General features: G+C 38.6%; 1 protein-coding gene across 1 annotated transcript in view; it reads right to left on the minus strand.

The window, feature by feature from the left end:
* Ptgr1 (prostaglandin reductase 1) overlaps positions 1-13,355 on the minus strand; it is a 28,393-nt gene that overhangs the window by 1,373 nt on the left and 13,665 nt on the right. Inside the window, exons 7-9 of the mRNA XM_027943005.2 lie at positions 8,066-8,221; positions 5,576-5,684; positions 1,742-1,860 (exon numbers count right to left, since the gene is read on the minus strand). Of these exons, the coding sequence (XP_027798806.2) occupies positions 1,742-1,860; positions 5,576-5,684; positions 8,066-8,221 (384 nt within the window). The remainder of the gene's footprint in view (positions 1-1,741; positions 1,861-5,575; positions 5,685-8,065; positions 8,222-13,355) is intronic.

Below are 13,355 nucleotides of genomic sequence, written 5' to 3' on the forward strand. Positions count from 1 at the left end.
ATTGGTTCCTGAAGCAAATGATACTCTCATCCTCACAAGAACTTTATCAAGTATATCATGGGGACCTGGAAGAAATGAAATGGAGGCCCTGTTTTCTGTGAACTTAAAGTCAATTTGGGAGCAAGATCCACTTACCTGGTATGCATAAGAGGTGACAAAAGTACACCAAAGAAGCATTTAGAAGTCAGGGTCATCAGTGTAACAACAAGAGCAATGTCACAGGCAATATTAAGCATTCTCTATGTAGATTATTTAGAAAAGTTTAATAATGTAATGATCTCAGGAGAGGAGGAAGTAGATGAAGACAGGAGCACCCTTGTCAGGTCCTACTGTCTTAGTCACCTCCAGTGGCCAGAGGATGCAGATTCATCACCTTTGTTTGGCCCTTGCTGAGGCAGGGCCTATTCAGGAAATGTAAACACCATGGCAGTCCAATCATTTGTCTCCTCTTTAAGACCAGGCTCATTCAATTTGTGCTTAACATTATTTAGGAGTGTTAGTGAAGGGGTTTTTAAATTTCTTCTTCTAGTACAAGGCACATAGTCTACTAAGTGGAACTAATTTATATTTTCAAGATTTTTTTAGAAAGGGATCTTAGGTAGAGGTCTCAGTGACTTGAACCATTTCCCCCTAATGTATTGTACTGATGGCTAAGCACCTTTATGAATTTATGGACAAAAGTATTTGCTTGACGTCACTAAGAAAGTAAGGAAGCTGGAATTTTTTGATTGGTTCTTTTTAGTTATACATAAGATTACGATTCATTTTGACATAATTATAAGAGGATGGAATAGAATTTGTCAATACTTCCCCTTTCCCTACCCTCCTCCCTCCCCATTTCCTTCCCTCTACTCTTTGTATTTACTTATAGTTTTTTTTTTTTTTTTTTTAATTAATGCCTTGTAGATATACATAATGGTGAGGTTCACTGTGGTATATTTTGACATGGTAACTTGGAGATGTGTACTAGGCATCCAGGTACAGCAGTTGAGCAGCTGGATATACCAATTTGGACTTCACAGGAGAAATCAGGATGGAGATAGAAATTTGGGGGCTGTCAGCATACTGTCTGTATTTAAAACCACAAGCCTGGATGAGCTAACTAAGGGATAGACAGAGTGTGGGTAAGAGGGAAAGAGACCCAGTGACCATGCCCTGGACATTAATTATTATTAATATTATTAATCTAGAAAGTAGGAGCTAGAAGAGAAATCTGAGGAAGACTAATCAGTGGGAGAAAAATCAGAGATAAGGGAAGCCAGGAAAGAAAGCACATCAATGAGAGAGATCACAGTCAAATCTTGGCCATTGCCAAGCAATGCTAAGAATCGGCCGCTGGATCTCCCGGGGTGAGGGACATCAATGACCTTGATGAAAGTAATTTTGGTGGAATTGTGGCCAAGCAAAAGCCTGATATGTGGGTTCAAGTGACAATGGAAAGAAAGGAGATGTCTGCATGAGGGTAGACAACACTTGCAGGTAGGTATTTTGTTATCAAAGGGGGAAACAGTGACATGAACCTGTATTTGCAGGAGAAATAAAATTTAAAGAGGGTTGTTTCATATTCCTTTTCAGGATGGGAAAAGCAAGGTTTGTATTTGAAAAACAATGATCCAAAAGACAGGAAGTAACGAATAGTGCAACAGAGAAAGGGACCAATTGCTAGATGGATGGTCTTGAGTGGCAAAAAGCCAATGGAATCTAGCGTACAACGGAAGTGGGTGGCTCTGGATTCCCTTACCTCGGAGGTCCATGTCATCAAGTCTTTCAGAGCCTTCTGGCGGACATCTCCTTGCCAGCGGGTGACGATGAACCCTTCCATGCGGAGTTGTTGATAGATAACAGCTTCTGGGGGTGGGCCTGAAAGAGGAGGGCACATTTAAGCAATAGGGTCTACATGTTGCTCTCCAGGGTGGGAACACAAGCAGTCCAAGTCACTGTCACTGTTTCCCCTTCATTCTCTCTGCCCCTTTCTGATACATGGGGCTGCTGACTATCAACAGGCCATCTGTAGTAGGTAGAACAATGGCCCCAGAGACTCCCACATCCAAAACCCCAGAACCTGTGAATATATTACTTTATGTGGCAAAAAGGATTTTGTAGATGTGATTACATTAAGAATCTTGAGATCAGGAGACTATTCTAGATCATACCATGGTCTCAATAAAAATCACACGTATTCTTGTGAGGGAAAGAGAGACCCAAGAAAATTGGTCAGGAAAAAATAAATGATGATGGAAACAGGGATATGAGATAGAGTAGAGATACAGAGAGGGAGAGAAGGAGGGAAATATAGTTTGGAACTGTAGATCTAGAGTGTTTCAAAAGTGTGTTTCTTTCTTTTATAAGGGGTGTTGGACCCAGGGGCACTTAACCACTGGGCTACATCTCTACTCCTTTTTATTTTGAGACAGGGTTTCTCTGAGTTGCTTAGGGTCTCGTTAAGTTGCTGAGACTGGTCTCTAACTTGTAATGAATGCTCCTGCCCCAGCCTTCTAAGTCACTGGGATTACAGATGTGCACCACCCCACATGGCAAGTATTTGTATTTCTAACAAATTCCCAGGAGCTAGTTGAGCTGCTGGTCCTGGGTCCACGCTTTGAGAATCATTAGCCTAGAAAGAGCACAAAGTCCTCCTACAGCCTGTAAAGAAGGAACCGTTCTTCTGAAAGAGAGAAAGGATTATATTGGTTGCTTGGTTCATTTTCCCAGGAATCCTGTTTCCAGAAATTGAGAGAATGATACCTGAGCAAAGTCTTACAAATTCTAAGAAGTCAGATGAAGATGCCTAGGGAATATCAGAACCAGAAAACAAGAGACAAGTGGTAGAATCTTTCCTCAACACCCTAGATAGTTGGTGTCACGCAAGCCTAAGGTCCCTACTCACTATTTTGAGAAAAGTAGCATCAGCAGAAAAATGGAGCTTTGTTTTGAATCAACAGAAACTGATGCATGATGAGCGATACTTCCACATGCTAGATTGGATGAAAATCAGAAAGAATTGAATTAGAGGCAGAAAGAATGCTTCTGCAGATGATCCACATCAACCATATTTCTTTTTGAGTTAAACATTGGAACCTGTATTTTTTTCTTTCTTTCTTTCTTTTTAGTTGTAAATGAATACAATACCTTTATTTTTATTTATTTATTTTTATGTGTTGCTGAGGATTGAACCCAGTACCTCACATGAGCCAGACAAGTGCGCTACCACTGAGTTACAACCCCAGCCCCAGAAACCTGAATTTCTATTTTTTTTTTTTTTTGTAGTCGTACATGGACAGAATGTCTTTATTTACTTTCATGTGGTGCTAAGATTGAACCCAGTGCCTCACACATGCTAGGCTAGTGCTCTATCAATGAGCTGTAGCCCCAGTTCCTATATTTTTAATCTTGAAAATACTGTTGCTGGCCTAGTTCATCCTGATGGGAACTAGTTTATTTTTTGAGATAAGAAAAAAAGCAAATGTGGGGGCTGGGGATGTGGCTCAAGCGGTAGCGCGCTTGCCTGGCACGCGTGCAGCCCGGGTTCGATCCTCAGCACCACATACAAACAAAGATGTTGTGTCCACCGAAAACTAAAAAATAAAAAAAATTTAAAAAAAGCAAATGTGGCAGTAAGGTTTGGTGGAAATAATTACTTGGCCCTGAGCTATTCTACTAATGGAATATGTTGGAATTTCTACAGATCCGAGGCAAGGCAGAATCCCAATTGGTTAAAATAGAATGGAAAAAGTCAGCTAACATCTCCCAGATCTACCTGAGTAGTTGAATTTCCAAAGACTAATTGCTAAAAAGACCAGGTCAAGGGGCTGGGATTGTGGCTTATCGGTAGAGTGTTTGCCTAGCATGTGCGAGGCCCTGGGTTCGATCCTCCGCACCATACAAAAATAAACAAAATAAAGGTATTGTGTCCAACTACAACTGAAAAATAATTTTTTTTTAAAAGACCAGTTCAAGTTATTTAAACCTAATTAGATGTGTCTAATCAAAAGCATCGTAGAACTCTGCTCAGTTAGCAGGCAGATGATTTCTCACGATTCTAGCTCATCAATTAGAAAAATAAAGGTGAAAAAAAAGTTCCTAACAATAAAGTTGCCAAGTGAATCTGGAATTTCCTTCTTAGAGAAGCTAGTTTCTCTTATTTTTTCACAGCCCAAGAGAGAATCTGTAAGTTGCCCCTTCCACTCTTAGCCACCCTCTTCATGCAGTTGTGTTGTTAATTAGTGAGACTATAAAACTTCATTCCCATTAGTGAAGCCCATCATAGAATGAGTGAACCATTTATGGTTGCCTAGAACTTGATTGTAGTCTAGAAGACTCATTTTTATTCATTTTTTTTTTTCCCTTTTCGGGGGACCACAGTAAATCTGTAATGTTGATAACAGCACAGAACCATTGTAGCAGAAAGGATCTTGTTGCTTGCTATATGAGGAGCTCAGAAGACTAGTCTGTTTCATGTCTGCTGCTAATAGGATTTAAGGAGTCTCTAATTGTCTTGGCCATTCATCTTCCCATCTGAGATATGAGGCCTATACAAGACCTTTCATAGGACTGGGAAAGATGAATACAGTTTTCTGTTGATACTGTTGTTGAACCTTTTTGAGTGTGGAGGGGGAGGGAAGACCAGTACAAGACAGTGGAGAATGGGGGATGCTGGGCACAGCAGGGCAGTGGAGAAACAAAACACACCATGGAGCATTGCCAGGGAAATGCAACTGTCAGACTGGTCAGGCCAACTGTCTTGCTACTGGGAAGCACTGCCTGAGACTGTAGGATCGATAGCCTACCCTTCCCTTGAGCAGTCAAGTCACCCTCCACCACTGCACACCTCCACCACCTAGTCATCTAATACCACGGGGAGCCAAAGTGTTCTAAGTCAAATCATGGCTGTCTTTTTACAAATCGGCAGAAAGTGATAGGTAAAAAACTAGAACTTGTTATAAGTGTTTCTTCTGTGCTCTTGGATCCTGTTATTTTTCTTTCTTTCTTTTTTAAAAAATATTTATTTTTTAGTTGTAGTTGGACACAATACCTTTATTTTTATTTAGTTATTTTTATGTGGTGCTGAGGATCGAACCCAGGCACTCGAACGTGCGAGGCTAGTGTTCTACCGCTGAGCCACAACCTCAACCCCCTCCCCCCTCCCCCCTCCTCCCCCCCCTGTTAATTTTTCATATTGAAATCTAATATAAGTCAGGTGTGGTGGTGCACACCTGTAAAATCAGCTGCTTAGAAGGCCGAGGTAGGAGGATTTAAAGTCTGAGGCCAGCTGTGGGAACTTAGCAAGACCCTGTCTCAAAATAAAAAATAAAAAACAAGCTGAGGGAGAAATAAAGGGGCTGGGGTGTATCTCACTGGTAAAGTGTCCTTGGTTTCAAGTGCTACAAAATAAATAAGTAAATCTAAGCTGATTTAGCAGAAAATATATGAAATCATATATTTTATTTTAATAAATGCTATGTTCTTAAATTTCATCAATAATATCAGGAAGTCATTCTCACATTTTGATGACCTTCCCATATCTATGAAGCCTCCCCAAGCTTCCTAGCCTGTGATCACCGCATGAACTCATTACCTGGGGGAGGCAGACCAGTCCGGTTGTATGTGGAGATGGCCCCACAGATGGCAATTCTTCCAAAAGTCTTCATCTGGGGTATGACAACGTTTGAAAACTCTCCACCTACCTAAACAGATAGGAGAAACAAAGCACACCTTAAATCATCTAAGCATTAGAATTAGGAGAAATCATTAAGTCACAATTGCTATTTCATATTGTTTTAGCAGAAACAAAGTGCATTAAATTATCACAACAGTGAAGAAAATTGCAATTGAAAAAGACATTAGAAATGGACATTTCTATTTGACTCTAGAAATATACCTTATAATAAAATGAATTTTAATGTATTAAATATTGGGATTCCCTCACCAGTCCAATAGTCTTATTGCTCTACAATCTAAAAGTATGGAAAAATACTCAAAAGACATAAGAAGAACAAAATTGAAGATTGACACTTTCTGATTTCAAAACTTACTGCAAAGCTAAATTAATCAAGATGGTTTGAAAAATAGAAATAAAGATCAGTGGGACTGAATTGGAAGTACCAAAAATAAACCCTACATTTATGATGAATTGATTTCCTATACAAATGCCAAAACAATTCAGTGGAGGTCAAAAGAATCCTTTTTTTTCCCCTTCTTTAGGAAAGGAATGAAATTGAACCTCTTTCTTATACCATGCACAAACTAACTTAAAATACCGACCTGAATGTAAGAACTCAAACTATGGGATTCATAGAAGAAAACACAGGAATAAATCTTGATGACCCCAAGTAAGGCAAAACCTTCTTAGACATGACACCAAAAGCTCAAACAACAACAATAACAAAAATTTTAAATTAGACTTCATCAAGATGTCAAACTTTTGTGCTTTAAAGGATACTATCTAGACCATGAAGATAACTCACAGAATGGGGAAAAATATTTGCAAACTACATGCAGTTGATCCTCATTATTAGTGGACTCCATATTTATGAAGTGCACAATGTCCTAAAATTTGTAACTTTCAAAATCAAAACTCAGAGCTTTCCCTGGTCATTTGCAGTCATGCACAGAGCAGGGAAAAAGACACAGATGTCCCTGGTAGAAGGTTCAACTCTTGCATAGAGATTCAAGGAAGGGGGCACAGCAGTGTAGTTCAAGAAGCTCTCGGGGGGAGCTGGGTAGGGTATGAATGCCAACTTTGGGAATAATAGGTGCAGCAGCCAAGGCAAGTTACTTAACACTTCTGAACCTCTTTTTCTCTTTTGTAAAGAAAATAGAAGCTGGGGCTGGGGTTGTGGTTCAGTGGTAGAGCACTTGCCTAGCATGTGTGAGACACTAGGTTTGATTTCAGCACCACATATAAATAAATGAATAAAATAAAGGTCCATCAACAACTAAGACATTTTTAAAAAAAGAAAACAGAAGCTTTAAAATTTAACTTATGTGAGAAATTTAATTTAATTTATGTGAGAAATGTACATATAGGTACGTATTTCTTCTAAGAGCAATGGTTTGATGTTCCTGTGATCAGCTGAATCTGATAAGAGATTTATAACCAGATACATAAAGAACTCCTATAACCCTTGAAATAATCCACTGATTGGACAGGCAAAGTATTTGAACACACATTTCTCCAAAGAAGATACACAAATGTAGAGGAAAAGATCTTCAATATCATTAGCCATAGAGGAAATGTAAATCGGAACACAATGAAATATCACTTCAAACACAGATGGTTATAATAAGATAATGGACCATGACCAGTTTTGGTAAAGGTATGGAGAAAATGTAGCTCTCACAGATTGCTGGTGGGGAAATGGAAGATAGTGTAGCCACTTTGTGAAATAGTCTGGCAGTCTCTCAAAATGTTCATCATGAAGCTAGCATGTGACCTAGCAGTTCTACTCATAGGTGAATACCCCAGAGAAATGAAAACAGGTTCACACTAAAACATGTCCATGAATGTTCACAGCAATCTCATACATGTTAGCCAAAAACTATAAACAAATCATACGTGTATTGATTGATGAATGTGGTAGATCCATATAGTGAAATATTATTCAGCCATAAAAGGAAAGAGTTATTAATAAATGCTACAATATAAATGAAACTTGAAAATATTTTGCTAAGTGAAAGAAGCCAGTCCCAAAAGATCACTGTCTAAGGGGAAACAAAGGGGTGACAGCTGGTGAGTGTTTCTTATCTAAAACTGTAATGACGGTTGTATTTTGTGACTGTATTAAAAATGTCTGAATTCTATAATTTTTGTGTGTTTGTAGTGGTGGGGCTTGAACGGGGGACCTCACATATGCTGGGCAAGTGCTCCACCACTGAGCAACATGCCAAGCCTAGAATTTTATATTTTAAATGAATGAATTATATTTGAATTATTGAATTATATCTCAATAAAGCTATTTTTAAAAGAGGCACAGGTACTTTCTTCATACAGTCTATATAGAAACTAGTATATTCCTTTATATAAAGCCTTATTAATAAATTAAATATTAAATCAGTTTACACTTACATTATCAAAATAGCAATCATAACCATCAGGAGATGCTTTTTTCAAAGTTTCTTCCAAAGACTCTACTGTCTTGTAGTTAAAGGCAACATCAAATCCAATCTTTTTAAGATAGGCAATCTTTTCATCAGACCCTGCTGCTCCAACAACTTTGCAGCCCTAAATGGAGAGAGAAAAAATAAGAGCCATTCATGAGCCAGAAGCATGGACCAACTCCATGTTCCTGGTCTAGCATGGTCAAGTTCCCCAAGAACACACCTCCTACATGAGGAATACCATGATGGAACAACAGACCTCATGAGTGAAACTGGAACGAGCCCACAACCCCACTTCAGCTTGCCTTCTGTTTACTTGGTTTGAAGTTTGTTTCAAACTGCTTCTTTTTTTCTTAAATTTTTTAAAATTTATATATAACAGCAGAATGCATTACAACTCTTATTACACATATAGAGCTCAATTTTTCATATCTCTGGTTGTATACATAGTATATTCACACCAATTCGTATCCTCATATATGTACTTTGGATAATAATGATCATCACATTCAACCATCATTAATTACCCCACGCCCCCTCCCTTTCGGTCCCACCCCTTTACCCTATCTAGAGTTGGTGTATTCCTTCTATGCTCCTCCTCCCTATCCCACTATGAATCAGCTTCCTTATATCAAAGAAAACATTTGGCATTTGATTTTTGGGATTGGCTAACTCCACTTAGCATTATCTTCTCTAACCTGCAAATGCCATGATTTTATTCTCTTTTGTTGCTGAGTAATATTCGTGTGTGTGTGTGTGTGTGTGTGTGTGTGTGTTTATGCCACATTTGTTTTATCCATTCATCTACTGAAGGGCATCTAGGTTGGTTCCACAATTTAGCTATTGTGAATTGTGCTACTAAAAACATTGATGTGGCTATGTCCCTGTAGTATGCTGTTTTTAAGTCCTTTGGGTATAGTCCTAGGAGAGGGATAGCTGAGTCAAATGGTGGTTCCATTCCCAATTTTCTAAGAAATCTCCATACTGCTTTCCATATTGGCTGCACCAATTTGCAGTCCCACCAGCAATGTAGGAGTGTGCCTTTTCCCCACATCCTCACCAACAATTTTTGTTGTTTGTATGCATAATAGCTGCCATTCTGACTGGAGTGAGATGAAATCTTAAGAGTGGTTTTGATTTGCATTTCTCTAATTGATTGTGATGATGAACATTTTTTAATGTGTTTGTTGATTGATTGTACATCATCTTCTGAGAAGTGTCTGTTCATGTCCTTGGCCCATTTATTGATTGGGTTACTTGTTTTTTTGGTGTTTAGTTTTTTGAGTTCTTTATATACCCTAGAGATTAGTGCTCTATCTGATGTGTGGGGGGTAAAAATTTGCTCCCAAGATGTAGGCTCTCTATTCACCTCACAGATTGTTTCTTTTGCTGAGAAGAAATTTTTTAGTTTGAGTCCATCCCATTTATTGATTCTTGATTTTAATTCTTGTGCCACAGGAGTCTTATTAAGGAAGTTGGGGCCTAATCCCACATGATGGAAATTTGGGCCTACTTTTTCTTCCATTATACACAGGGTCTCTGGATGTATTCATAAGTCTTTGATCCATTTTGAGTTGAGTTTTGTGCATGGTGAGAGATAGGGGTTTAATTTCATATTGTTACATATGGATTTCCAGTTTTCCCAGCACCATTTGTTGAAGAGGCTGTCTTTTCTCCAATGCATGTTCTTGGCACCTTTGTCTAATTATAAGATAATTGTAGTTTTGTGAGTTAGTCTATTCTGTACTATTGGTCTACTGGTCTGTATTGATGCCAATACCATGCTGTTTTTGTTACTATTGCTCTGTAGTATCATTTAAGGTCTGGTATAGTGATGCCACCTGCTTCATTCTTCCTGCCAAGGATTGCTTTAGCTATCTGGGTCTCTTATTTTTCCAGATGAATTTTATGATTGCTTTTTCTTTTTCTAGGAGGAATGTCATTGGAATTTTGATTGGAATTGCATTAAATCTGAATAGTGCTTTTGGAAGTATGGTCATTTTGATAATATTAATTCTGCCTATCCAAGAACAAGGTAGATCTTTTCATCTTCTAAGGTCTTCTTTGATTTCTTTCTTTAGGGTTCTGTAATTTTCATTATATAGATCTTTCACCTCTTTCATTAAGTTGATTCCCAAGTTTTTTGTTTGTTTGTTTTTGAGGCTATTGAGAATGGGGTAGTTTTCCTCATTTCCTTTTCTGAGGATTTGTCACTGATATACAGAAATGCCTTTGATTTATGGGTGTTGATTTTATATCCTGCTACATTGCTGAATTCATTTACTAGTTCTAGAAGTTTTCTGGTGGAACTTTTAGGGTCTTCCAAGTATAGAATCATATCATATCAGCAAATTTTTTGCTACCTGTATTTGCTCTCTTATCTCATTGTTGGAGCTTGTATTTGCTCATTTAGGTCATTCTTTAATTCACAGATCATTTTAATTATGAACCTTCTGAACTTCTCCAAAATTTCATCAATTTTGTTGTCCATGGGTTCTGTTACTATAGAGTTCTGGTTTGTTTGGGGCATTTTCCTCCCTTGTTTTTTCATATTATGTGTCTTCCTTTCTTGCAGTGTGGATCTGAGAGTTTCTTCCCTATATTCTTGTAGTACACGTACAGATTGTCTGTATCTCACCTTGATGTTGGGCTTCCAGACCCTGCTGGTGTCCCTCAATAGATACTACTGCATCCTGGATCTGGGACCTGCATAAGTTGGAGTGGGTAGATCTAGGCCACTGTTGTTACCTCCCATGGTAGTCTGCTGGTCAGAGGAGGCAACCCTGCACAAGAGGCTAGGCTCTGGTGAGTGTCTGCCCCGCTGGGAAAGGGGTGGATCCGGCCCACTGTGCGCCTGAGCCCTGCAGAGGCTGGTATGAGTGTATCTGGGCTGCTGGGCTTTCAACCTGCTTCTTTAATAACCTATTCATTTGACTTCCTGGGTTCTCCATTTTGAGGTTTCTCTTTCCTTGAAATGATGTGTAAGTTATTTCTTGGTGCACCTTCAACTCTGGCTCATATGATGGGCAGCTCTCTAGGTAGAGCCCCCTTAGTCTTTGATTTGGTCCAAAGTACTGGGCTAGATGCTGCTTCATCATAGACGAACTGGAGAGCATTCCAGAAAGCACTCTCAGAATGAGAGCTATGAGGTAAAGGGGTCATTTCTTTGGGATCTAATCCAAGCAAAATTAGAAGGCATTTTTAGATGTCATAACTAACACATTTTAATAATATGGAATTTTTTTAAACTGAATTATTGTTATATATATAATATATATATTAGTTATAGAGGGCACAATATCTTTATTTTGTTTACTTATTTTTATGTGGTGCTGAGGATCGATCCTGGGTCTCACACATGTGAGGCGAGTGCTCTACCGTTGAGACACAACCCCAGCCCTAATAATATGGAATTTTTAAATTAGATTGTTGCTGGGTGTGATGGTATACACCTGTAATCCCAAGGGCTTGGGAGGCTAAAGCATGAGGATGTGACTTCAAAGCTAGTCTCAGAAAATTGGTGAGGCTTTAAGCAACTCAGTGAGACCCTGTCTCTAAATAAAACATTAAAAAAAAAAAAAAAAGGGCTGGGGATGTGGCTCAGTGGTCAAGCTTCCCTGGATTCAATTCCTGGTTCCACACCCCCCCACCAAAAAAATTTTGTAAATAAAATTAGACTGTTGAAAACAAAATGTAGAATACGGGAGTAGAATAAGGGAGTACAATATACTACATTAGAAGTTCACAGACATATAGGTTTGCTTTTTGTATAGAAAATATGCATATAGACACTAGCAGAATTTAAATAAAACAGATTTTTTTTTTCATTGGTACTGGGAATTGAGCTCAGGGTTACTCTACCACTGAGTTATATCCCCAATCCTTTTCATTTATTTATTTATTTATTTAGTTTTGTACCTCATGCATGTTAGGCAAGCACTCTATCATTGAGCTATATCTCCAGCTCAACATTCCAGTTTTGACAATTTGTATGAGTGGCTTAAATTTACCTGTTAATACACTGAGACTTTTAGATGGGGTAAAAAGATAAAATTACATAAAATGAACAGAAGAGTTGAATATAAATGCATAAGGTTAAACACAAATCCTATCAAACTTCTGGAATAAAAATTCCTTGTATTTTTAATAAAACACTTGAAATTTGAAGTATTGGAAATACTCCTTATTTATTTTGTAAGTCCAACATAAACCAAGTCTGGCGAGACATTCTTCAGTTTGGGGTGGGAGTGGGGAACAACAAAACTTTAAACTCACCTGTAAATACAGATGTGAAAATTCTCTTTAAAATAAAATATTATTGAATCAGAGCTGGGGTGTAGCTCAGTGGTACAGCATGTGCTTAGCATGCAAAAGGCCCTAGGTTCAACCCGCAGCACCAAAACCAAAAAGTTATCAAGTCAACTCCAAAAGTGTAAATCTATAACATACCATATTAAATAAAACTTATACTGTAAATGCTAGAATGGTTGCATGTTAGAAAATAAACAAAACTCAGTGACTGCAAAATGAATGGGATAAATGCTGAAATGGCATTCATAAAATTCAACCTCTATTCCTATTTAATTACTTACTTATTTAAATAAATAAATTAAATACCTCTAAGGCAGCCTTATATTTGTATTCCAAACCCCCATCAGTACTGGAGACCAGCCCTCATCCTTGGCTGTTGGGTGTAGCCCTGAACTCATCAGCATTCCATTCACCTCATCCCCTAGGAACTAGGTCCCGAGTCCTAAATCCCAGCCTTTGGCAAAGCTAGATTAACTAAACTAGATCAGTTTGGAATATTTTAATGTGTGGTAACAAATCCTGACCAGGTCCAATCTGCCTATTGCCCTGTACACACACCATCAGATTGGATCCCTTGAGCAGAGACCTGCCCAAATAAGAGGCAACATTTCTGTGCCCTGAATGCCTTCCAGGAGTTAGTTCCCAGGACAGAGCCCCACTGCTCTGTGCTCACTGCCCATTTCTTGCTGGTGCAACAGTTTGTAATGGAGCCACATGAGGGCAATGATTCTTGTTTGGGCTGATCTCAAGCTCCTCTTTTTTTTACTTTTTTTGGGTACTGGGGATTGAACTCAGGGGCACTTGACCACTGAGCCACATCCCCAGCCCTATTTTGTATTTTACTTAGAGATAGAGTCTTACTGAGTTGCTTAATGCCTTGCTTTTCCTGAGGCTGGCTTTGAACTCCTCCTTTTTAGCCTCCTGAGTTTCTGGGATTATAGGTGTGC

This window comes from Marmota flaviventris, chromosome 13 (genome assembly GCF_047511675.1).
Source record: "Marmota flaviventris isolate mMarFla1 chromosome 13, mMarFla1.hap1, whole genome shotgun sequence".
Lineage (NCBI taxonomy): Eukaryota > Metazoa > Chordata > Mammalia > Rodentia > Sciuridae > Marmota > Marmota flaviventris.